Source organism: Argentina silus (assembly GCF_951799395.1).
Source record: "Argentina silus genome assembly, chromosome: 7".
NCBI classification, from domain to species: domain Eukaryota; kingdom Metazoa; phylum Chordata; class Actinopteri; order Argentiniformes; family Argentinidae; genus Argentina; species Argentina silus.
The window spans coordinates 10034773-10061985 of NC_139661.1; the positions used below are offsets into that span (position 1 = coordinate 10034773).

The window sequence follows — 27213 nt, forward strand, 5'->3', positions numbered from 1 at the left end:
ATTGTCAACATGTGTAGTTGTCTAGAGGCTATACAGGCAGGCCTAAAAGCCTGTTCAGACACATTCCATTGTAATGCTCTTCCAGTGTCCACACCTGGCTACTTTACTTTGATCAGATCTTATAGAATCACATTGCACACAGTCAGGATCTAAGACTACTGCCAAGCAGCTGCTGAGATATACAGTGAAAAAAATAATAAGTTCAAGAGTAAATAACTATGTACACTAGTAATTGCATATAATGGAGTTGAGCAGGTTGATGTCACTGTTCCTTATTAAACTGCTCAACTCCCTATGCTATTAACTATTTACTATGTAAAAACGTGTTAATACAATACAGTAACTACAATGTTACTACACAGGTATAAGGGCACATTAATGAGGCGTTACCCAAAGTAATACTAATCTAAGTAATCATATATGCCCAAGGGGTATATGGGGCTTTATGAATTACTATTTCCAATTTTGTTTGATTTTGCCATCATAATGTGTGCTGTGGGACCAATGAGGATTTAGATTTTGGAGGGACTGCAATATATTCAGGAATATTAGATTAGATTAGATTAGATTGTGCAGAGTACAAGTACAGAGACAACGAAATGCAGTTAGCGTCTAACCAGAAGTGCAAAAAAGCAGAAAAGTGCAGTGTGAACAATATATACAGGTAGTGCAGTATATGAGCAGTATAAGTAGTGCAGTATAAGTATAAGTATAAGTAGTGCAGTGTAGCAGTATATGTATTCGCAGTAACATTATAAGCAGAATAAATAGAATGCAGTATGAACAGTATAAGCAGCATATGAGTTGTATAGGCAGTGCAGTATAAGCAGTATATATGTATTAACAGTAACATTAAAGCAAAGTAAATAAACAGAATAAATATGGAATGCAGTATGAACAGTATAAACAGATATGTACAGTATGTACAGATGTGCAGTGTATTAACAGTAGCATTAAGAAATAATGCTATGTACATTATGAACAGTATAGACAGATGTGTACAGAAGAGCAGTAGTATGGAATGGAATGGAATGGAATATTACGAATTATATGATACCTCTCAGGGAATTTGATTGTTATTGTGGTAGGCAATGTGGGATACTTTTACACAAAAAAGGATTTGTCTGAAATGTAAATCAATCCAATGGCATTTTTTTTTGGCTTAGAACTACAATCCCATAATGCAATGAGCGTAGTTAAAATCTTGGGTACAGAGGTGTTGCGGATGGCAGGGGGAGCCAGGTTCCTTCAGTCCGAGGGATGGGATGTGAATAGGCATTCGCTATGATGGTAGGGGGAAGTCTTCCACGAGTCCGGAATCTGAAAAAATGCAGTCATTTGCCTGGGGTTGTTAAATGCAGTCCAAGATGAGAGAAGTTGCACGAGCGTACAATATTAAAAAGTAAATCAACCCACACAAGCGTCTATCGTTTAGGAACAGTTAATTAACTTTTTGGGCCATCCTTTTTGGAGTTCAATCGACTTTTCCTTCGCGAGCAAAAGGATTTATGAATCGACGAACTGACTTCTCTATCGCGTCTAAAATCTCGAATTCAAGTGGATTTCCCACCTTTTCTTGACTCGAGGTATACCTAGATAGTCGTATGGGCATTGTTTTTTCTTTCAAGCGTTTTCATCCTAGGAAGATTGTAGAGTTGTTTGGTCAGTGTGGGATACGCTTTTCTCTGAAGCAAGCATTCTTGTTGATGCTTGCGCTTTGTTTTCGGAGAGGAGGCATGTAGGCTACTGTTGTAAAAAGTTTATTTTTCAAGTAAGTACTCTACGGAATAAAACAAGGTCGGATATTTATTGTTTTGTAAAGTTTTCACATCAAATCACAGAGTCGGAGTCCGACGTTTTTCTACGCTGGCTGTTTCGTCGCCCTTCAAGAAGGTATGTATTTTTTTCCTTTTAAAGGTAGGATATAGGCTATGCGCGTTCGGCATATCTGAGACTGTAGGACTACAATTAGTCTACTTTAGGACTGTATTAATTGATTTTCATAGGGCAGTCAACGTTTTATAATATACATGTCGTAGAAGGTAGTAAAGGCAATGTCTGCAGTTTTAGTATTTTGATTTTATAGCAGCAGCATATACCCCTGTCTTTGGAGGCATGTGTTTCTGGTTTGAAAATAACCTGTATCCACTGTATGACCGCATAGGCAGCGTGTTTTTTCCTATTATTTCTAGGTTATTGTTTTTCCTTTTTGATGATGGCAATTAAATATAGTCCTAATTAATATCCTAATTAGTAATATAATTTGATGATCATTTAAGTTGATATGGGATGTGTCTGTCTGCCCATGGAGTGATGTTGGGTGGGGGTGGGGGTGTGGGGCAATTACCATCTGGACGCCTCATCACCTCCTCAAATACTTGAAACTCTGATAAGAGAGAAGACTTTTGTATAAATGTGTATTTGCTGGTATTTATTTTGTGGCTTTAAGACTTTCCCGCTTGACGTCCTCTTTAGGGGCCGAGATCAGGCTACGATTCCTTGCCCAGTGTGACATGCTACATTGAAATAGCTTTGGCATTGGGTATTTGCATGCAGTTTGCATTAACACATACACATGGGTTTTTGTATAGACCTACATCTTAAAAACAGCATCTTAATCAGTAGTAGTAAATTATGATTGAAAAAAAATCTTTTATACAAGATTGTGACTGAACTCAGAAAGCAGTGCCTTCATTCACATAGTGTGAAACAAACATATAAACTCTATTGAGCTTCATAGGAAGACTGTTTCTTTAAAGGGAGCAATGACTTTTGTGTATGTTGAACATCTGCCCGCAAATCATGTGTGTTTGTTGAGTTACTAGAGGGTGAAAATGATGTCCATGTTACTGAAGGTGTTTTGACTCTTCATCCCAAGTAACCTACACTTACTGGTGGAGCATCCAGTGCAAACCAGTAACGGTTCTTGTAGAGTATTAATAGGCTAGCTTTTGCTTGTGACTTCTTGCAAACCACTGATTAAAACCTAAAATATCTCTAGCTGCATATTTTCAGGTACAGGGTAGGCTCCCAGTCTGAAGCCGCTCCCTACATGGAGGCTTAATTGAATGTCGCATAAGGAAAGCACTGTAGATATTCCCATTGTTTTTACTGTAATGAACACCTCAATTAATGCCTCTACGAATCCCGTGTCCGCCACAGAAGCCTGCTCTGACAATTGAGAATGAGAAAGTGTTGTTGGTGCTGCCTATTGTCTGAACCAGGTTTAGAATTGATAGTGTAAATACCTGCAAGTTGGTTTAAAATGAGAAGGAGAAGATGGATGGTTGAATTAAGAAGCATTACCATAGGGAGTTCACAAAGAAAAAGAAGCTCTCTCTTGAGCTGTAGGAAAGGAAGTGAGGAATGTCCCTTCCCTCTAATTTACTCGGCTGCTGGGTTGGCACAGAATTATTGTTGCTGTGGAAAGTTGTATAATAATAGTTGGTGATGAAATATGGCATAGGAATGATATAACAAGATGTTCTTTTGTGAATGCAATTGTGTAGTTTACATGAACATCAACAAAAGTATTGAATTACATGTCTTTTAAAAGTAATAGAAACCACCATTCTATGTTGTTACAATATTGGCTACTGTGACTAGATAACACAGTTAGAAACTAAGGACCAAATAAATCTGACTGCTGCCATCTTATGAAAGCAGCTTAACTGCCTGGAATGGCCAAACTGAGTAATTCCTCTAAATTGAACCCCCATGGAGAGAAGCTTGGTGCCTCTGCACAGTAGACTGGGTCTGGGAGTGGAGAAATGACTGGGGTTGGGCTACAGAATCAGAGAGCTAAGGAATTTTATGCATGGATGCCAGTGAACAGTAATTACAGGGCCATGCTTGGGCTTATACACTCTTTGTTTACAAGGAGGAAAGGAAAATGTGTCTTTACATTAGATTATCAATGTGAAGGGCTCTTTGCATTCTGATTTCTATACTTGTTCCATTGTTACCTCCTATATATCTCTCTTACTGTAAATAAATGTTTGCCTTTTTTCAAACTAATCACTAAGCACATTAAAATCAAGTAGAATGGATTCCCAAGTAACCAAATGTAGTGTCAGTGTACTGCTTTTCAAGTTGCTGAGTAGCCCAGATTACCTCTTTTGACAATACTGCTGCTTTTTTCCACTGTCAAAATGTCAGCCGTTTGTCTGTAACTTGTCCAAAATATGTCTTGTATTTCGCTGCAGCCTGGTCTATGTATTACAAAGTGGAATGTTAAAGAGACCATGACAGTGATCATTAGAGATCGGGAGAGAGAGCAGTCAATTAAGTTTCTCCTCAGCTGTAAGATACGGGAGTTCTTTTTCTTATTACACAACAATACAATAGCTCACTCACTTAGCCACATGTGTACAATGGGTTATAACCATGCAGTACAAAATAGCTTGAAATTACTAAATTGGACATGTGAGTTGTGCAATATTTCACTCGCATAGTATTCTGTCCCTCATCCTGGACTGTTGTCTAAATGGTTGTGTAGTGATGATGAGAGTTCAGGGAATGTGGTTGGCTGTGTGCTCTGCGGACTTCCTTCTGTCTGGCAGCTGAAGTGGATTCCTGGAGCCTGACCAGGCACTGACTCACTGCTTATGGGGCTGGGATGACCAAGCTCCTTTATCCCTCAGGACCCTCTGATCCAACTCAGCTGCCGTAACACTAGGCCATTCTTGGAAAGTGAAATTGAATTTATGTAGATGAGAGTACAAGGAAGCTGTTTCAATGGGGAACACTCATGGCGACCATTAAGACTGTGCCTATCATTATTGCCTGTCAAAGATGACTTGACGGAATGACCTTCAATGGACATTTACCATTGAATTGTGACTGCTACGTTATGTTGGCACACGTGTTTACAGTGACTCACATTTAGAAAATCCCCTTACATGATTTCAGCAGTGATCTCAGAAGCAGGCACCCAACAACAAGCATTTGTTTCACACAACTTGACAGGCCTGAAGGCAAATGGTGGTTGGGGGTCGTGTTGGGGTTGGGGCCAAAACCAACTGTTAGGTGATAGATCTCTGAGTGTGGAAATGATGGCTTGGCGGCCTCTCTACAGGGGTGTCACATAACAGGCCTGAGTTTTGGGGTCCTTAACAAATTCCTCAAGGGGGATTATGGGGGTTGGGGGGGGGGGGGGGGGGCAAGTGTTAATCTCTGTGGCCAGATGCTGCAGGGTGATGGTGTGAGCAGATGTGCATGGAAGGGTCACCCACAGCAGAGTGCCCACTTGGAACACACGTCCTCGGCCTCAGTATTCCATCAACAGCAAAGGGGGAGCAGCGTAGTCTCCAGTGTACTACAGTTACTCATGCCCCGTCAGTTACCTTCCTTGTCTACCATGAGTTATGACTCCCTATAAGAATTAACATTTGAATCCCCTCTTTATTCTAGTTCATTATATGTTTACAAGAAACTTGACCATTCTGCGTTGAGTAACAGCTGAGAATATTGTTGCCTTTTTTAGATCGACACAGCTAACATTATTGTTATTGTGTAGCCTAATTTTGTAAAATGTGTTTTGGCTACTCTTGCGGCATAGAAGTACTCTTTGTGAAAATTTGAATGTCGTTGTTTTTACCCTGTGTAAATGAAGAATAGCTGAATACGTTTTTGCAGTGGTGCTTCTGCAGCTTTCTTCCTAGTATTTGCTTGTTTGTTAGTAAGATGAATCACAGAAAATGATAATGCTGGAAAGGTCCATTTGTTTACGCAAACAATTTTGTTCTGAAAACAAAACTTTCTCTTCCTTTTGAATTACGTAATGCATTTGCATTTCACAGTATGTTTTGTACTGTCTGACCAATCCAGTACACGCTCTGTGTTTTCTTATCATACAGAGAATGTCTGCAAATTTAAATGCAGACCACAAAGCACCTTGAAATTTAAGTACCTAGTGTACATTTTTTAATGGCAATGTATGCTATGCCAGCGGGCCATTAATTTCAAGGTGTGCAGCATTGGTCTCTTTAGGTGTTTTGTTTCATATGAATCACTGCCTCTTCACACATTTTTACATAAAAAAACATCTGAACCCTTGTGAAGGTGTATGAGAGGGTCTCAGATTATTTCTGCTCAGCCTCTAAGCTCTTCCTGGTAAAACAAGTCTTGTCTGCATAAATGCTCACATGAACAAGAACAAAATAACAATATTTTACTGCATCTTGAATTAGCTATGGCTGTAGATTTTTAGTGACTGTTGATGTTTATGTGAGATTTCCCAGTGTACTCGCATTTACATGGTTATGTTTGTGTTTCTCCAGTTTGGCACAGTGAATGGCCCATTGCTGATGCCCCGGACTTCCAAATGGAGTTCCACTCCCAAAGCAGTCGGCAGCTGTAGCACCCTCCACAGGATGTTGGTGGTGCGGAGTACGCTGTTGGTTCTGGCATTACTCGCCCAGAATCAGACAGCCCAGGCTCGGCCTGCCATCACTGATGAAGGTAAGACTCCCATGATCATGGTCCCTTTTACTGTACATCGCTTCAGTCCACCACAAAAGTGTATTTCTCTTTTGTGTCACCATTTCTCTTGATAAATATTTCCACTCAAAACAAACCACAAGATCTTTTCCTGGCTCTTATTCCAGACCGTTTGAAATGGGTCACATGGCAGTGGTCTTTCAGATTTTTTATTAATTTACCTCAGTAGATGGATTTAGATATGAGATCTAGTTACAAACATAAACAATGGTCTAGATTTATGCCTGGTGCCTTACCGTATTTGGGAGACTTTTCCAGTCTTTGTGAGGTTTTTCTCTTTGTAATCTCAGTGCAGCCCCCGTCCATTTCCCTGTATTTGATATGGATGTAATGAGCTGTACTGGATTTGACAGGGCTGCATTTGTACCCAGAGAATATACCCTTATGTTCTCAGTATCTGTGTTTTTATATTGATGCCAAACTCCGTTGGCTATCTTGTAGGTAGTATACAAAAAGGAAATCTAGTGGTTACACAAGTTCAGCTGAAAAAAGGGAAAGAGTAGCTGAAACAGAATCCTGAAAAATGGCTAAATTCCAATTGTGTAATGGCTGCCTGGACTTGTGGGTAGATAGTTTTGGATGTTTACACTTAGCAGTCGGAAGTAGAGTGCTGCAAAAAGAATATGATAAAGTCCTGCATTATAATTAGAGTAATTATGAAAGAGGGTCTCTCTTGGGCTGTAACTCTTAAAATAAACTAGGCAGGGCTGTGTTTATCCCAACACTGGGACAGGGAGGGAGTAAATGGCTCCCATCTGTAGCCCAAGGGCAGCTCAACTACCTAGCAGTCTCTGTTTCTCTCGTCTCCCCCTTTGTAATGAAAAGGTATTTGTTGTCACTGGTAGAACAGTTAACTGCGAGGGAAACTATAAATTAGCTGGTTTTAGGAAAAAAAAATTGAAAAGATTCTACGTTGAGCCTTCCCTTTGGCTCTGAGATAGGGTTTCTGAGAAGAGTGTGTTTTTTCTTCCAGAATAGACTAGGGGATATATTGTCGGTGTGGTGGGGACATGGCCAGGTACTATCTATGTACGCTTCTGCTTTTCCTCCAGTCCCACCCTCCTTACACTCTGCTTGGGAATGCATCACTTTCCCCATACTCCCCCGCTGGGTGACCAATGGCTTCAGCTGTCGACAAACAATCACAGCAGCAGCATTTGGTCACATTGCTTTTGTCTTGGGTGGCTGAACAAAATGGCTATATTATGTGGAAATGGCTATGTTTTATTTATGACTTTTAGTTTGTTTCTTAAGATTATCCTAAGTGTTTTTCTTGTGTTGATGTGAAAAGAATATTCTTGAAACCAATCAAGTTTAATTGTATGCGTGCAAGACCACTATTTTACTGATCCCAATTTTACGTTTTCCCCCTTACTTATGGATTATGGCTAGGGTTGGGGATGTTTTCTGTGTTTTTAACGTGTGTAACATGTGGGGTCTTGAGTAGTTGTGAGAAGATTCTCAAGTTGTGAGAGACAAGCCCACAGCCCCCCCCCCCCCCCAAAAGGAGAAAAGACTAAGACTCAAAGGGAGACCAGTTGTACAAAGGTGGGGCCACATGGGAATATTGGTTCCCAGCGGATTCCTTTGACTCTGAGATCTGCTTCCTGTTTCGAGGCCCGGGGTGCTGTCAGTCAAAGCAGAAAAGACATTGACACTTCAGTAGAGGACTCAAAGCCCCAGAGCTGGCATGTCTGCCCCAAAGCGAACTGTCCTCAGACAGAGGGGGGGGGGGGCTCAGAGGCACTCTACAGGGTTGACTATCAGAGATGTGATGAAGCTAATGTAGAAGTGTGATGTAAGTAGCTGTGATGGTCCACAGTTATTGTCTTCCAGTTTGCCAAATAAAATACACTGAAAAGCTTTGTATGTAGGCTATTATGGCTCCAATCCTTATTTTCTTTTTGCAACAATTGAACTGTGGTTTCAGACTTTTCCATTCTTCAAGCAGTTTTCAATGTGCATGGTTCTTCGAGGGATGGAGAATTGCTTTCAGCAGAAGCAGTTAACCTCAATAATGACTGGGGGTTTACTTTGCTAATAGACTTTGTGCTGCACTTCCTGCCATTCCTGTCTATTGTCACAATCAACCCCTCCCCCCCCCTCTATCACTCCCTGGCTGGGTCAAACCAGTCGGGGGAGACTGGTTACAGAGTGGTCTTTCTCTCCACGCCATCTCACTGCTCTAACTGGCCTTTCTGTACTGCACTCAACCATCACTCCGGCGAGAGAGCAGGAAATCCCAACAGTCATTCACGCGGCATATTGCTTCCTATCGTGAAGCTGGAGCAGGTTGTGTAGACTTGCGCCAATGTGCTCTGTTTTTGGAGGCAGTCCCACACCTTTTTTGGTGTGTTTAGAGCCTTGTGTTGCATGCTTAACAAAATCCTTGAACAAAATCTCTTTCATGATCTGTGTAATTAAGTAGATTTTCATGGATGTCAATCAATTTTTCCGAATGGTTGGAAGAGGGCATGAGATCAGGACTATCCCAGCTCGGTTGCCTTCTGAAAATATGGTCCTTAATCCAATCATAGAGCCAGAAGAATTAACCGAGGCACAACTCCCTCATGGAAAGCAAGTTTCAGTGAAGGCTCAGTGCTTTCGGTTCTCTTTGCCTTTTCACCACTGAAAAATGCACTTACAGACCGAAAATAACAATGGAATGAATGTTTATAAACAATCTTGTTAACTATATGCTTAGTCCTCTACACCACATTTGGTACCTATTTTCCACTGAACCACCAAAGGAATTTAGATTTTTAGTCCTTTCAGAAAACTTCTTGGGTTGAAATAAATAATCTGTTACCGTAGACACAATGTAATGTAAGGTTTTTAGCCAATATCTGTTCATGAATAGATGAAAATGATGCAATGTTTTGCTGTTCCCGATCCCAGTTGAGAGCATGTGAGTGTGTGACAAAAGCACAAACTAGGTTGACTTTGCTGTACAACAAAGCAACAAGTACATTTTTACAGCTTTTAAGAGGTCTTTATGGGATGCCTGTGACCAGATTAATGGCTGGAATGTTGACACAGTCTTATCAGCTTCATCAACTCAAAATGGGAGCAGTAACAAGATGGCCCTATGCTGCAGAGACTTTGAGATTAGACTATGTCTCAATTGGATAGTTTTAGACCATCCCTAAATGCCTCTTCTACTTTCCTTTGGTTTTGTTTTTGAGGAGAAAGTTGATCCTACCCCCTGGCCCCTTTTCCTGCTGGGATTAAGGGCCTGTCAGACATATGTGATCCAGGAAATACCTTTACTAGGCCCAACTGAGGTCACCATGGCAACTGGCACTAGAACCTGCCGCTGCAGGCCCTCTCTCGCTCGCTCTCTCTCTCGTGCACACACTCTTGCTCTCTCACTCTCCTGCTCCCTCTCCCCCTTCATTGTTTGAGGGCCTTTGTTGAGACAGGGGCAAGGATTACTGTGATCAGGTTTGCTAATGTTGTCCTGAGGGTACGCTATATGGGTGTGCTCCCTGGTTTAAGGAAGCACCTAGTTTATGTTGCACACAGAGGACTATGTTCAGTTATGAATGTTTTTACTCCACTAAGAAGCATTTACTGTAAACCCAGTGATAATTTTTGTTTTGAATTCAACTTTTTTTCTTTCTCTTACGATCATGTCTGGAGATATTCTGGTTACAATGTAATCATAAGGGCTGGATTTTAATTCAGCATGAATACACTTTGACAGATGGTTGTGGGAGAGAAGGAAACAAGAAGGGTAAAAGATGCAACAGCATTGACCTATATTGATCACAGTGATTGTGCTAGGGATAAATATATAGGGTAGGAATAATAATTGATAAGTATAGCCTACTTCCTTTGGATATTGCCCAGGTAAAAATCTGATGATTTTTCAGGGTCTGTTCAACAACATGCTCCTCATATAGAGAACAAAATCCCAGGCAATTTAGCTGGTGACACTCTCTGCCTTTGTAACCAGACAGACAACACCATTGTGATGGACAATGTGTCAACATAATTGGGTTACCTCCTCCCCCTCATAGACTATGTAGTCGTTGAGAACAGGGGGCTCAGGTGTCTAGCTCTGTGACGCCGCCCCCCTCCCCATTCCTCTAATCTAATTTCACCTTCCTCTCCCGAGTAGCTCCTTGCCAGCCTGACGATTGGCCCTTGACTAATTCGGGTTGCAATTTAATTTAGGGGAGAGGAGAGGCAGGGATTGGGTGGAGAAGATAAGAGGCTGCAGCTCCATGTTCAGCTCAGCAAACACAAACAAGAGATAGGATTCAATAAGCCAGCCGTGAATGTGGATGATGGTACTTTCAGGGACATGAAGGAAAGAGCTTCTCCATTGTCTCTCTGATCCCTTTTCCATATAGAGCTGAAGATTTAAGAGTAAACGTCTGACATGCCTTTTTATTAGGCAATTTGATTACACCATAGATGTTGCCACCAACAAAAAAAAAAAAGAAAGAAGATCTTTTTGAACACTTACCCTGTTAGATGTGTTGCAGATTTTCAATCTCTTCTCTGGAGGGTTTTCAGTTGGAGCTTCTAATATGCACCATTTTGATTTATGTTTCATGTTTCTTTCATAAGTTTCCTTATGACTGGGCATGTTGTGGATGCCTCTGTTTCCTTTTGGTATGATGTTGCATATCTTTGATATGCAGCTCCCAGTGTAATAAGGATATTTACTCTGCTTGTGGTTTCCCTATTTGTTCAGAGATAAATCTTTTGCTTGTGGTAACTTGACATCATTCAGTGTCTTGGTTTGTCATGTATGGTGTTGTGTAGGAAGGCACGCAGACGGCATTATTCCCTGTTGTTTTTTCTCCTAGTCCCTGTGGAAACACAAGCAGAGCTGTACACCCTCTACCCTGGGGACCGGCTGGAGCTGAGCTGCATGGCCAAAGACTCCCTGCAGGCTGTGAACTGGACAAAGGACCATGCGGCGGTTGTGGACGGAGACCACACACGCCTACGGAAGGGCCAGCTGGAGATCGAAGGGGTGGAGCCAGCTGACTCTGGCCTGTATGCCTGTTTCACCTTCGGCAACCACAGCGTCTACTTCTCTGTCAATGTCACAGGTAAGGTCAGATTCATACTGTAGCACTGAGAGCACAAAGCAACAAAAAAACTACGAAAGGTACATGACAATGCAGGGAGACACAGTATTTGTCTCACATTGTTAAAAGTTTTTTTTAATTTTATTTTTTTTAATCTGTTAACACCAGTTGATATCCTGGCGTCCTCTGAAGATGAAGATGAGGAGGATGAGTCTTCCTCAGAGGAGGCAAAGCTATCTAGCAGTCAAAAGCTTTTACGTAAGTGTCATCTCACCACCCGATGTCAGGGGTGTAACAGTAGTAAAGGGCCATTATGGGAGTGTGCTGGTTTAGGTTATGAAACGTATTATGTCACACCATTAGTCAAGAGAGGCCTAACAGAGAATTATTTCCCATTTTAGCCATTTTTATGTATGATTCACCTATCAGGCTTGTTTGTTACTCATCTAGGAGTGATTTCACTACAAAGCCACAGTTGTGATTCAGGGGGCCCCAGTACGGGTTACTCTTACAGGAAGGAATGTCACACTATTGACTTACCTAGTCAACCCCAGACGTCCCCTGATTAGAGTTTGAGTCTACAGGGCGTTATAAAGTCAGTCAGGCGTGGTCAACTGGCTACTGCTGCCTGGTCTGCCCATGAGGAAGTAAGCATCTAGCGTGGCAGGCAGCCATCACCCCTGACAATGACCTTGGCTCCCTAGAGCCTTATCAATCATAGACTGTTTCTATGTGTTTTTGCAATGATATAATTAGTCTGGGCCTGTTTTATTCTTCTATTCTGTTGGAAACAACATGACATTACCATTGTCATACCATGTCAACCGAGGAGGGATTCAGTTTGTTTTACTTGTCTAATTTTCTCTCTCTCACCCACTGGCCTCTTAGCAATGGCCCCACAGTGGGCTCAACCTGAGAAGATGGAGAAGAAGCTCCACGCTGTCCCGGCCAGTAAGACCGTCAAGTTCCGATGCTGGGCCAGTGGTAATCCCATCCCCACACTCAAGTGGTACAAGAATGGCAAGGAGTTCAGGAGGGACCAACGCATCGGAGGCTTCAAGGTAAACCCGGATCCCCTGAGTTCATCCACTCGCACTAGACCAGAGAGGACCAGAGAGCGAGCGCACAGTGAACCTGATTGAATCACCCCGAACCTACCGACCACGACAACACATGCGATAGTGATCTCACCCCTGCATTAGATCACCAACCCCCTCCCCCGGTAGCAATAGGCCTGTTCACTGATGGAAAGCAGGGGCAAGTTTCACACCTGACTGGGGGAACAATGCAAGGTGAAATCCTATGCCACAAAGGGATGGTTGTGCCACAATGAGAACGCCTCAAGGAAGGCCATGTTAGCCATCCGTTAGAGCTAGGGTACGCCTGGCTGTCCTCATTTCATCCATGTAACATTCAGAAAGCCCTTCTATGCTTTCTGTGTTGTAGACAGATTTATATTAATATCTGTTTCCACATTTGTCTGGCAGAGACTTTTGGCTATATTTTGTTGATAGCAAAGCATGTCTAATATTGATAATCTGACTCCAATGTAATTACCACTATGTGCAAATAATTGTTGAGTCTGTGCTTATTCACTGCAAGAAAGGTCAAATAGAATGAATCAAATGAGGCTTTAATAATACGGTATACTTCTACATCTATTACAAGGCAAATACTTCATAAAAAAATGTTACGTTCTGATAGAGTAGAGATAAAGAGATGACCACCGGTCATCACAAAACAATGTTACTCACAACATGATGAGAACCTCACAACAGGACACAGAAACAAGAGAGAGAGCTTTTCCCTGACCTGCCTTTTATATAATCCTAAAAACCACAATATTTAAATCTGAAGCTGTTGTTCAGGAGACCACCAACCATCATTCATCTTATTGCATCTGAACTGATGACATCACAGTTTTGACACCTCAAGACATTTCACAGAGCTCAAATTGTCTTTTTTGCACTTCTGGTTAGATGCTAACTGCATTTCGTTGTCTCTGTACTTGTACTCTGCACAATGACAATAAAGTTGAATCTAATACATGAACTTTACGACGCAGTTCAAGGATTTTAGTTCAGGTTCAATTCCATTTCAGTTTTAGTTTTACTTTGCTATTCCGACCGTGATGGCATCTGTATACACGGTAACATACATGCACTGAGCACTTTATTAGGAATACCTGTACACCTTCTCATGGTGGAGGTGGTGTAATGGTGTGGGGAATGTTTTCTTGGCACACTTTGGGTCCATTAATACCAATCAATCATCGCTTGAATGCCACAGCCTATTTGAGTATTGTTGTTGACCATGCACATCCCTTCATGGCCACAATTTACCTATCTTCTAATGGCTACTTCCAGCATGATAATGCCCCATGTCAACAAAGCAAAAGTCGTCTCAAATTGGTTTCATGAACGTGACAATGAGTTCAGTGTTCTTCAGTGGTCTTCCCAGTCACCGGATCTGAATCCAATAGAACACCTTTGGCATGTGGTAGAACGGGAGATTCACAGTTTGAATTGCGTGATGCAATCATATCATCATGGACCAGAATGTCAAAGGACTGTTTGCAACATCTTGTGGATGTTCAATCAATGCCGTGAGTGTATATGTAGATGGCTGTGTGTTCTGTGTGTCACTAGCAACAGCCTCACGTGGTGCAAGATGTGCTCGTATGTTGGAGGGGGCCCAGGCACAGCCCCCCATGCATCTGCTCTTCCCATCAAGGTGTTGTCCAGCCTTGTCCTCGGCAGGCCCCCCCAGCTGGGACACATTAAGGAGTTTCCTCTCAGCTGCCTTTGCTCCCCTAGCCAGGCAGCACACTTTACCATCTGGCTGCTGTTTTTTCAGTCAAGGTGCAAAGGTCTACATCGGCGGCTGGGGACGTCTATGAATGGGGTAACCCCCCCCTCTGCCAGAGTTTTACGACCCCGGCTCTATTGTTCATAATGCTCTCAATGTATGGAGACGTATGTATGGGAGGAGGAAATAACTGCATGCATTTACCCAAGCACAAAACATCTGGCCAGAGGCAGCTGTAGTCCCACATCACATTAAGCTAAATGAGGGAAACTGGAAGGCAGGGTCTGTGTGTATGCACGTTTGATGTTGCCATTGCCTGAGAGGTTGTTAGAGTTTAATCACACACTGCCGGTTTTGGCAGATTTATGGTAGACAAATTATAACTTGGAATAATTATAGAAAGCAAGATTTTGCTTGAGATGTGCACAGGCTGTAACTTGACCATAGAGCCGGTTGTGACATACATGAGGTATGTCATCACTTCTCCTCCCCCCCCCAGTGTGTCTCTAAATGCTCATGGATATTATGTGCCTCAAGCAATGTAGCTAGCGCAACAGTTTCTTAAGACATGTAAAATGAGAGGGGCTCACTGATTGATACAGTTGTCAAATGTACAGCTGCTGCACCATACAAGATTGAACATTCCTCCAGCATGTTGAATGGAAAAAATGAAATCAGTGTTATCTTGTGATCTGCATTACACATGAATGAACTCGTTAGCTATTTGTACAAAATGGCAAAAAATTAACTATCATGACAAATGAAATGTGTTCTTGAGAGGTTAATGTACCGTAAACCTCAATGTCAGAGAAAATTATAATTCCTGAAATTAATTTAGAAAGTTCCAGAAATTTTCGATTTATTGTACCAGGTCAGCTTTTTTCATCATCTGGAGATGTTCTTGTACCTCTAATCATTTTAGTATTGATACAATGTCTTGAAAGCCTTGTAAAACATCCTTCAGGGGGTCTATTAGGGTCTTCCAGTTCTCTCTGTTACCTTGTTATATCCTAACAGTGCATTGGCCTGATCAGTTGTCATCTAGCAGTGCTTCATCCGCTTCCTCTTCTCCCTATAGGTTCGGGAACACATGTGGACCATTATCATGGAGTCTGTCGTGCCCTCTGACAAGGGGAATTACACCTGTGTGGTGGAAAACAAGCATGGCAGCATCAACCACACCTACCAGCTGGATGTTGTCGGTATGTCTCCCTCTCGCTCTCTGTCTCCTCTTTGTGTCTTTGTGTTGGGACAAATTCCTTGCTATGAATGCCAAGCCTAATCCCCTGTACCTGGTTTAATCATCAATTGGGTATTCATGTTGCTTAAGTGTTGTGTTGGTTCAATATCGCTAATGGTTTACAACCCCAGGCCCAATTCATCGACATAATGGTGTCCTTTTACCAAGAGCGCAAGGACAGTCACATGGTCCAGGCTGACCTGTCGTGTCATATCACCCATTTGAGAAATTAACCGTGTTTACTGGTGGCCTGAACGATTATGCTATTTAGAAAGGTGAAATGATTATTCCCTCCAGGACCTGCCCCTGTGACTCCCTCATGCTCCATTGATTCTGTAAATCAAAGCCCCACTTCCATAGGCAGTGATGTCCCCTGGGATATCTGTGGGCGCGGCCTGACTTCACTCCCAAACCCTTAACTGTGAGATCATTTGAGTGATGGAGTGTGGTTTTCCATGTGTGTGCAGAGCGTCACACTGATCTCTCTATCAGGCAAGCATCTGAGGCCAGAACATTTGTTCCTCTGCCAAATGCTGTGCTCATTAGTATGGTTTGAGGAGGTATCCTTCATCAAAATGGCACGCCTAGAACATTTCTTTCTCAGGGCAGCCACTCAAAACCCTGCAACTTGTATATCAGGCTATCCTGGCCAAATGGCAGCAATTATACAGGCGTCATATAATTTAGGTGAAACTGCCAGTACCCTGGCTGTGAAACTACCGGCTCTAAATTATGGAAAGAGATTAGATCAGAGCAAGCTTGTAACCTTGCCTGGAATCAGTCTCAACTAGGGCCAAATTGACTGGTCTGTTGACTCGATTTGTTCCCAAATCAAACATAATCATCTCATCACTGATAACTATACTTCTATGGCTTTTTATTGCAATGTCCATTTGGTCTTGAGATTACAACTGTGTGTGTGTGTGTGTGTGTGTGTGTGTGTGTGTGTGTGTGTGTGTGTGTGTGTGTGTGTGTGTGTGTGTGTGTGTGTGTGTGTGTGTGTGTGTGTGTGTGTGTGTGTGTGTGTGTGTGTGTGTGCGTGTGTGTGTGTGTGTGCTATATTGCAGAGCGCTCCCCCCACAGACCCATCCTGCAGGCTGGACTGCCAGCCAATCGCACTGCGGTGGTGGGCAGTGATGTGGAGTTTGAGTGTAAGGTGTTTAGTGATCCTCAGCCTCACATCCAGTGGCTGAAGCACATAGAAGTCAACGGAAGTCGAGTTGGTCCTGATGGTTTACCCTACGTCCGTGTCCTCAAGGTAGGCACTCATACTAACTGTACCACCAGACTATTCACATTAAATGTGTCTCTTTGGTCAGGAACATAAAGGGATGAGCTACCTTAAGTAAGAGGTGACACACCATGTAATGTTAGAACTATGCAGTCAGTAATAGAATCAACAAGTGTCAGATTTCAATGATATAGTGTGGTACCCTCATAAGCTGCTTCCTTTGTTGATTTGTTTGTATCATTTTCGTTTCCTGTTACGTCGACTCTATTATGTCCTCACGGTTATCTGGCAAAGGAGTGCAAATAGTATCCCTCCTATAGGATTCAATCTATTCAGACAAACTACTGTATGCCCTCGAGAGGAAAGTCGATTTTAACAAATGCTTGTAATCTTGTTCAACAGAGACAACTGCTTTTTCCCCTCACCCTGATCATTTTAACCAACCACTGGTCTTGCTGACCTCCACATGACTTGTTTTTGTTTCCAGCACTCTGGGGTCAATAGCTCGGACACTCAGGTGTTGACCCTCTACAATGTCACTGAGGAGGAGAGCGGGGAGTATATTTGTAAAGTGTCCAATTATATAGGAGAGGCCAATCAGTCGGCCTGGCTGATCGTCATCAGGCAAGGTAACCGTCATGCAGCAGCAGCACAGAGCTGCACACAGCACCTCTAGGAAGGAGGGGCTGCTAGGGCCACCTGGAGAGCTAGGGCTTCATGTAGGGACAACTTCAGCTGTTTCTCTCCTCCCTCGTTCCCTCCCTCCCTCCCACTATCCTGCCTCGGTGCTCCTGACTGTAAATAACGCTATGGAAAATTCCCAGCAGAGCGACTGAGTGTTTAGGCTTTGGTTTATGTTGGACTCCTTTCTCTTTCCTACCCCATGCCTCTCCATGCCCTTCTAATAAGGGCCTCTCCTGCCATCCACTGCTATTACTTTCACTCCCTTGCCCTTCAAAGTCCTCTGCTCAGATCTCACACCGGCTCTCTGTCTCACTTAACCCCCCCCCCCCACACACACACACACACACACACACACACACACACACGCACACGCACACACTCTTCCAGCTGTCTTACTCAGCCACCTCTAACTGATCTCCTTCTGTTTGTCTCCTGGATAGACTGTATGGTGAAATGCATGTGAATGTGTGCTCTGTTGAGGAGTTTTCCATGTAGCCCATCTCTTGCATGTAGAGATGAGAGTGGGGTATGTGATATCCGGTGATGGGCCATTGAAGGGTTCAGTGGTGTGGTCTGTACCTAACTAGCTCCTCCACTAACATTGACTGGAGGGCCGGTACTGGCAGTGCCCTCTAACGGGGCTCTGGGTGTTATACTCTTGGGGAGAAGGTGTTGGATTGAGGGGGGGGGATAAGAAAACCCCCCCTCTCCCCTGCCCTGTCCCCTCTACCACAAGTCTTTCCCTTTCAGAATCTTTTACTCATGCCTCCCTTTTTCCTTTGGGCCTCTTGTCGGGTCTGCTTCCATTTGTTATTTTCTAGACTGCTGGCCTTAACACCACGGACAAGGAAATGGAAGTCCTCCAACTGAGGAATGTGTCTTTTGATGACGCTGGGGAGTATACCTGCTTGGCGGGCAATTCTATCGGGTTCTCTCATCACTCTGCATGGTTGAACGTTTTTAAAGGTATCAATGGTTCTCTCCTGACTCTCTACTTTCTCCTTCCCCCTCCCTCCCCTCCACTCTGGCCTGGCTATTCACTGCCTACATTGCTCAGAATAGGGTCTCTGTAGACCCCACTTCAGAGAGCAATGTTGATGGAGGAGAAAGCCAGGTCAAGTGTGTATACTAAACCTCCCCCCCCCCCCCCCCCTTATCAGCATGGTACCTAGCCCATTCAATCTGTCTGGATGGGACAGTATGGTCCATGATGGAAAATTATTCCCTTCTGTGTCTTGATGAAATCACAACATGCTAAACAACCCTTAGAGTAGCGTTCATAGAATATACCATAGAAATAAACAGAGAATTTCAGATGTTTGAATTTTCCGAATGTTTGAATGTTCCGAATTTAAAAGATGATTTAAAGAACAATACAATTGAGAGAAACCTTTTTAACATTTCAAGTGTTTCAGGTGGCAAACCATTGCCATTAGGTTTAAAATTCAGACAGGGTTGTTAAGCAGTATTGTTTGTGTTTCACTCCTATGTTTGTGTTTCAACCTATGTCTCCCATTCTGGTTTCAAATTGGTGTTTACATTTGGTTTGGTATAAAGCTGATGTTTTTTGACAAGCAATTTAAATGGCATGTATCTCTGATGTCATTTCCTGCTGTGAGTTCACAGCCTGCTTTGATAATTGGCCCACTGTAGTGGACGTCTCATTCCTCTGGGTTGGAATGGGCATTTGTCCAATTATCAAACTGCTTGTCATTCAGCCTCTAGACACAAGAGCACTTTACTTGTGTCGCTCTTGTTGGTATGATTTGATGTTGGTGTTTTCACAAAAGCGAGGAAAAAAGAAACTTTTGATCTTAATTGGAGTTAGAAGAGTATATGGAACATCTTTATTTTTTCTCAAGTAAAAGTATGAGTTTTAATTTGTTGATAGGCCTAAATAAAATCATAGTGACTATTACCAACAACCACTGCACAAGCATGAAAATAGACATGCAATTGAGAACTAGGCTTTAATGCAGAATCATTATTTGTTGTTCCCTAAAGTTGTCAGAATGGGACATTTCCATTAGATAAACAACTAAGTTAGAATAGAATTGAACACATATAATGTACTTTGTGGCATGCTTTCTTACATGATATATGCATTATGAGTGATGTTTGAGGTGTGCATTAGTTTTATTGTAAGCATGTATGTTTGGTATGAGTGATGATATTATTTGTGCTTAAAAACAGAGCCTTTGCACACTTTTATACTCAGAAATTATTATTACTCAAATTGTACCCAGAAATTGACCATAAAATCTAATTTGATAAACAGTTTTGGATCATAGATGTATGAGGACAACCTCAATTGAGCCATGGCCACCATGTTCCATTAGGCTTGTGTGTCCTTTGGGTTTTTCTCAAATCACCGCCTGTGGGGTCTAAAATACTCTATGCCCAAAAGAGGACTTAGCAGCTTTCTGCTACAAGAGACTATGACTGCTGGTCACACTGGCAAAGAATGTGGAGTGAAATCCAATGCTTCAAAGAAGTGATTATGGTGCCACAATAGGAGTTTGTGCTCAGTCCTCTGTGCCAGCGATGTCAAGGGCTCTGGTTTTTATACATGTCTGCTGAGTGGTCTTAGTGAATGTATTAGGCTGGTTTATATTCTGTGTGTGTGTGTGTGTGTGTGTTTGTGTATATATATATATATGTGTCGTTTAATAGGAAAAGTTTGTTCAGTGCATGTGTTCATGTGTGTGCGTAGCGCTAGTGTGGAATGCATGGACTACTGTAGCGGTTTGATTTGACTCTGTGTGGCTGACTTCCTGCCCCCTATCACCCTGCGTTACCCTCATCTAGCAGTGCCCCACGTCCCACCATCCACCCAGACCTACCTGGAGGTGGGCATCTACTGTGTGGGCTTCTTCCTCATCGCCATCATGGTCACCACCGCCATCATTGTCAAGATGCGCAGCTCCTCCAAGAAGAGTGATTTCAACAGTCAGCTGGCTGTCCATAAGCTGGCCAAAAGCATCCCCTTGCGCAGACAGGTAACAGAAAGTAGATAGGGGGTTTGCAATCTTTATACCGATCCTGCTTTCCTTTTTTAGTCATCCTATTCATTTTTCATCTCTCATGGTATTTTTTCAAGGAACGTTTTCATTGTGACTTACATCCATGAAATGGTATGTGTTTATACCTTGTGTAAATAAAATCTTAATTCATAGAGCTTCCTGTTACCAAATGAGCCCATTAAGGTGAGTGAGCTGGGTGTGAATAGACTGCAGGTGGTGTCCCTATCCAGCTCCCTGCTCCCACTGTGTTTAATGTAGTCTTAGTGGTGATGAGTTGTCTTCCGACTGTCATTTCAAATGCGTTTTTGGAGGTTTAACAGAATACTATGCCATTTTCAGTCCACCCTAGGACCTTTCTTGCTAGGATCCTTCCCACCTCCTGCTTCCATTATGAGAGAGTAACGGCAAGCTTCTTTATTCCAGGTGTCAGTGGACTCTAGCTCCTCCCTCCACTCAGGGGTGATGTTAGTGCGCCCCTCCCGCCTCTCCTCCAGTGGCTCCCCTATGCTCTCTGGGGTGTCTGAGTATGAGCTGCCCCAGGACCCACGCTGGGAGCTGCCCAGGGAAAGGTATGTTCATGTCACTCTGAACACACACAGTCCTCTGGTCCAAAGAGGCCTGGCAATGTATATGAAATGCAAATCTACATCACTAACCCTAACTTTTACAATCCTCTCACTTTGTCTCTCTTCCTGTAACCCTCCCAGACTAGTGCTGGGGAAGCCCCTGGGAGAGGGCTGCTTTGGACAGGTCGTGATGGGAGAGGCTCTGGGTCTAGACAAAGAGAAGCTAAACCGGACGACCAAAGTGGCCGTCAAAATGCTGAAATGTAAGTCAAGAGAAAGTCATTTCACCCTGTTTTGTTTATCTGATTGCCAGTCTGTTATGGGTGGGCAGATGGGTGTTGGACATTATGATGAGTTGTAAAGCAGGTTAATTAACCACATCAAACTTGGTTATGAAGCGTATACTGTAGTATGGCTTACTACTCTACCACACTACATTTTAGAGCATAGGTTTAGCTAAAGCCGCAACAGCAATTGAATAAGTGAGTCGTATTAAGAGGCATCTGCCGCTGGCTCTTTGCCACTGTGCAAATGGGAGACCAGAGTAAAAATGTATGGGAACCCCGGACTTTGGATATACGACAGGGTTCATAAAACTGTGAGGAGTGGGGATGTAGGGAAAGTACCATTTATTGCCTGGTACTTTTTAAGTGCCTCTCCCCAGAGTGCTCCCTTCGATTACCTGCAGCTTGCACATTGCTACCGACGTGTCTGTGTCGAGTCTCCTCTGTGTTTGTGGTGTCCATAGGGCCCAGTGCCTCTGATAATACCTTATTCTCACAGTTGATGTGTTGGATATGGTGATTAGAATGACAGTTTTGTTGTATTGAACAATTGAAAACAGTTATGAACATTTGCTTTGAGATCATTTGCATGAATCTGCATGCTTGCTTTGTTGAGAATGCTTTACTTGGAACATATTGTTATTTGCTAATTTAAGGAGGGTTGAGTGAGTGAATGTCATAATGAGTCTCATGATCTTTTGCCCTCCTCAGCTGACGCTACAGAGAAAGACCTGTCAGACCTGATCTCAGAGATGGAGATGATGAAGATCATTGGGAAGCACAAGAACATAATTAACTTGCTGGGAGCCTGCACGCAGGACGGTAGGTCCCAGACGGCTAGGGAGCACCAACTGACCCTGCACTGCTTTCTGGCACCCATGGAGGGAATGAGAAAAGCATGAGAACATACTGTCTTTTTCGAGAGGAAAAAAAAAGTGTTTTTGGAACCCTTGTATTGTTCAGTCCAGTTGCTAAACAAAACCACAAAAAGCACAGCATGTTCACATCACCATGGAGAGATGTGTAGAATGGCATGAGTAAGCGATTCTGACACCAGCTTCCGAGCCCTCAGTTTGAGATGACCACAGCTGCTGCCAGGGTTGCCATATCTTTCAAATCTTCACTGACAGGCCCAGGCACCACACACTAGCCTCCACTCACCCCGTTTGTGCGTGTTGCTGTCCCTTCCGTTCTAAACACACTGCTGAACAGAAACCTTCCCTAAACACACTTTGCTCATAGCTCTTTCTTCCACCTGGTCCTTTGATGTGTTGTATATCTTCAACATCCCAAGCCCGATTCCCCAGACCTGTTTGACATTGAGTGCATGTCATCTGTGCTATCCCTCATATCTTTGGCAAGAGGTTTGCAAGTCTAAGCATTTACTGTAGACAGTAGACTAAAACATTGAGTACAAAGTGTTAACAGTTATTTGGATGATTTTGTTCGTTCTCTGGTTACAGCTGGTCCAGTCTTAATGCCTCGATTTGTAATGGTGTGCTTCCCATCCACAAATGGCTGCCCAGAATACACCATTACTGTACTCTCCCTTCTCATTGGCATGCTAGTAGTAGGACACAGCTGTTGGTTATAATTCAGTTTAGTTCACATATACTGTACGATCTCTCAGTCCTTAATGACATCAACCCTGCTTAGGAGGAGAATAAAGATTTTGTCAGTCTCTGTCTCGCATCAGATGAGACATAGACTAGAGGTCTTAGCCATGCCATCTAATGGAGTGGTGTTTGAATGAAGAAACTGAACACGTCTCTCCTTCTCCAGGTCCCCTCTATGTCATAGTGGAATATGCCTCGAAAGGAAACCTACGGGAGTACTTGCGGGCACGGCGCCCACCAGGCATGGAGTACTGCTACAACCCTGACCAGGTGCCCGTGGAGAACATGTCCATCAAAGACCTGGTCTCCTGTGCCTACCAGGTGGCCCGGGGGATGGAATACCTGTCCTCAAAGAAGGTAATGTCTGGAGAATCCAACACCACTCACATCAACACAGCTGGGACCTCCTGTAATGGTGCAGTGAATGAGCGATACTAAGTGTTTGTGTGTTCGCAGTGTATCCACAGAGATCTGGCTGCCCGCAACGTCTTGGTGACCGAGGATAACGTGATGAAGATTGCAGACTTTGGCCTGGCCAGAGATATCCACCATATCGATTACTACAAGAAGACCACCAATGTGAGTGTGCTACTAGCTATCGCCTACTTCTACCATGCTAGTTAATGTGGTAATGGCTTCCATTACCCATAATCCATTTCTCCAGTGAACTGGCCATAACACTAGCATTTAACCCACAGGGTCGTTTACCAGTCAAGTGGATGGCACCAGAGGCTCTGTTTGACCGGATATACACAAACCAAAGTGATGTGTGAGTACGAAATAACATGCACCTCTTTCTATGTAGTAGAACAGGTAGAACATGAGGGATGTTTCTGTGGTTTGTATGGTTTGATCTGTGTTGACTGGCTGTCCTGTCCCGGCTTCTGTGTCTGACTCTGCAGGTGGTCTTTTGGGGTGCTGCTGTGGGAGATCTTCACCCTAGGTGGCTCTCCATACCCCGGGGTCCCTGTGGAGGAGCTGTTCAAGCTGCTGAAGGAGGGCCATCGCATGGACAAGCCCTCCACCTGCACTCATGAACTGTAAGAGACCTGCCAGAGGAATGACTCAAAACAGTTTCAACTTGTAATTTTCTGTTGCTGACTTATCTATTCATTATTCTACCATTAGTAGAATCCATATTTTTTTTTAAAGCATACAAGAGGACTTGAATATTGATTTAGTATGTTCTTGATCCCTCGCTGCTTCTCTCTCCCTCTCACCTCCTCCCCTCCCTCCCTCCCTCCCTCCCTCCCTCCAGGTACATGATGATGAGGGACTGTTGGCACGCCGTGCCCTCTCATCGGCCCACGTTCAAACAGTTGGTGGAGGATCTGGACCGCACCCTGGCCATGACATCCAACCAGGTGAGTCTGTACAGCAACACACTGCCCTTCCCCACAGGTTTCTCACAGGAATCACAAAAACTGATATATTCATATCCCGATGCTGTCAGTATACATTCTCATCCCATCATAATTCCCATTTCCTTCTGTGTTTCCAGGAGTACCTGGAGCTCTCAGTGCCTCTGGACCAGTATTCCCCCAGCTACCCTGACACCCGCAGCTCCACCTGCTCCTCAGGAGAGGACTCTGTCTTCTCCCATGATGCTGGGTCTGAGGAGCCCTGCCTGCCAAAGTTCCCTCCCCACTCCAATGGGGTGACCCTCAAGAAGCGCTGATACCTCACCCCCCACAGAACCCTGACATTCCTCCTCCTATCCTCCACTCGCTGCACCACTGGGCTGGAATCTCCCCACACTTCTAGGGATGAAGCTAAACACAGGTGCTCTGCGAGAGAGAGGGATAGGTCATTTCAAAAACGTTTCAACCAACCTGTTGGGTGACAAGGACTCAAACTGCTACAGTTACCTGACTGGTGGTTGAGGTTGATGTGCTTTTGGGGCACTTGTATTGCGAGGAGTGGCTGTTTGTGTCACAGTGCTGTGAGAGGACAGACTCCCACTCATCTCTACACTATGGGCATTCCACAGGACACGAGAACCAGACAGGACTGACCTGAGAGGATTTATGAATTGGGGGAGGAGTTAGGATGATGTCTTGTTGATGGATGTTGTATTTTTCCAATGTTGTTCATCAATAATAAATGAAAGCATTTTGCTTTGAAGACCAAATCCAGAGAATATATTACCAAGGGACATTCATACCTTGTTTATGTTGGCACAGTGGTCCATTGTTTCATTCAAACTACAATCTTCTTGTAAATACAGTTAGAAATTTATAAATATGAATATATATTTACACTGTACTCTTATTTTTATTACCATATTTGATTTATTTTCTTTTTGTACAAGGATGCTAATGTTTGATCCATTTTTAGTATAGTCCTTAGGGAGAGTTGCTACATGAAATTACCTTAAAATTGTATTTGACTATTACTTGGCCAGTTTTTTGCAGTTTCTCGATTCTTCGTCAGCTTTGCTTTTCCTTGTAATCAACCTGCTGCTTAACCACTAGGGGAGACTGTGTTATGTAGCTATCAATCTTTTCAGGTTCAAATAGTTTTTCATATGACAACCTGCAAAACAACATTACTTGTAGCTCAGTGTGCGGTTGGTGTCAGTCAGCAAAGGCAGCGATGTTTCCTTACTAAAATCCATGCTGTAGTTTCTAATGTGTGTGTTTGTGTGTGTGTCTGTGTGTGTGTGTGTGGGATAACTTCATCTTTTATGTACTGTATGTCGTCTCATTCATGTTGGGGTCGTTTATTTTAAGTATGATCACAACTGTAAAGATTTCTGGTTGTTAACCATGCTTATTAAAAAGAACCAGAGTAATATGCTTCTGAGAACACCATGCACTTTCATTGTGCATGCCTGCCATATAATGAACTGATCCTCAAATGCTTTAACAGGAGTCCCATTTGTTGTCAGAGAACTTTGGGTAAAGGTTTGCTGAGCACGTATGTCATCGTAAAAGGATTACATTAAATAAAATGCTATCGAAAAACAAATCATTAAAGCTTTCAGAGTTTGAAAGAACTTAATAAACAGGTCCATAAATATCCTGACTTTCTTGTGTTTGTGATGTAAATCATGTTTACAGAGATGAAACGATGGCCACTTCAATCTCCAACCCATTTAGGACAGGTTACCGGGGGCGATTAAATATGATAATGTGCTGCTGACACCAGAAGAAATGTTTACTAGTGCAGAGAGCCACAGCCAGCTGTAAACATGTAATTTATTGCAGTGTGAATTACTTGGCCAGCACTGGTTCCACAGCTCCATCCATCAGGCCCACAGGCCCTAGTGTGTCTGTGTCTGGCTTCCTGCCACTGGCTGATGCATCACCTGAATTGCAGTCTCCACGCAACAGTCTAAAGCCAGCCACACATTGTGACAACTCTCGCTCCCTTTTAAGAGCTAGCTTTTACTGGTAGGGTTAATGCAACTAGGCTTTTGTGGCTACAGTTTATCACTGGTAAGGGGAAAGATGGGAAGACAATGCTAAGTTACATTTAGAGTTTTCTACTGATGGTTTCTGTACCTCAACCAGTATGCATGTCTGCAGAATCAACTTTGAAATTACCCTATTTTTAGCACCGGTAGTTGGTTTTAGCTAACACTCTAACCACTCTAGCTTTTGAAGGACACAGTGCCACTCATCTATTCTTTACCAGGAAAGAGGAGCCCCTGTTCCCTTCCTGGACTCTAGGAGTGCAAAGATGTCATCTGAGTGTTGTTTTGGGGAGGAATTGTATTAATCCCTGGAAACGCACACCAATAAAAGTGACATTGTGTGCTGTGGCTGAGGTGACCATCAAGGACTCCATATAGGCATAGAATGGACCTAAAAAAAACTGGATTTATAGCCGGCTAATGGTGCATCTCTAAGGCGTGAGGTGCAATTAAGTGCATGGTATTATCACTTGTAACAGATGGACCAGCAAGAGTTTGGTGGGGCAAAGTTCATCAATCAGTGTTGAGTATAGCAACAATGAGAGTATCAGAGTTTTACTTATAGCTCCATTCCTGTTTGAAGCTGAGGCATATTTTATTTATTAGCTCACGATGAAGGAGTTGAAATAACACCCTGTAGCTTAAAGTATGTGTTTGTTTTGTGGCCGGCTAAATTTGATGATGTTTTCAAGCAGAGGCGTTACTATTCATTGAAAAGTGTTGGTGGGACAATGTGTAATTGAGTCATTGTGACTGGATGATGTTGTGAAAACACAATAGAGAAGGAAGAAACA

General features: G+C 43.1%; 1 protein-coding gene across 2 annotated transcripts; it reads left to right on the forward strand.

The window, feature by feature from the left end:
- The first annotated feature begins 1292 nt into the window (after positions 1-1292).
- Positions 1293-26022, forward strand: fgfr1a (fibroblast growth factor receptor 1a). Of its 2 annotated transcripts, none has more exons than XM_083672981.1 (18): positions 1293-1893; positions 6282-6462; positions 11322-11570; positions 11718-11807; positions 12438-12610; positions 15436-15559; positions 16665-16855; positions 17316-17457; positions 20321-20517; positions 20959-21104; positions 21243-21364; positions 22097-22207; positions 23168-23358; positions 23458-23580; positions 23700-23770; positions 23904-24041; positions 24260-24365; positions 24503-26022. In XM_083672981.1, exons 2-18 carry the CDS (start codon positions 6309-6311, stop codon positions 24677-24679), a joined length of 2505 nt encoding a protein of 834 aa, XP_083529107.1. In that variant the 5' UTR covers positions 1293-1893; positions 6282-6308; the 3' UTR covers positions 24680-26022. The 2 variants fall into 2 exon arrangements, with proteins under 2 accessions (XP_083529107.1, XP_083529108.1); XM_083672982.1 differs by having other exon boundaries at positions 20321-20511.
- Positions 26023-27213: the final 1191 nt, after the last annotated feature.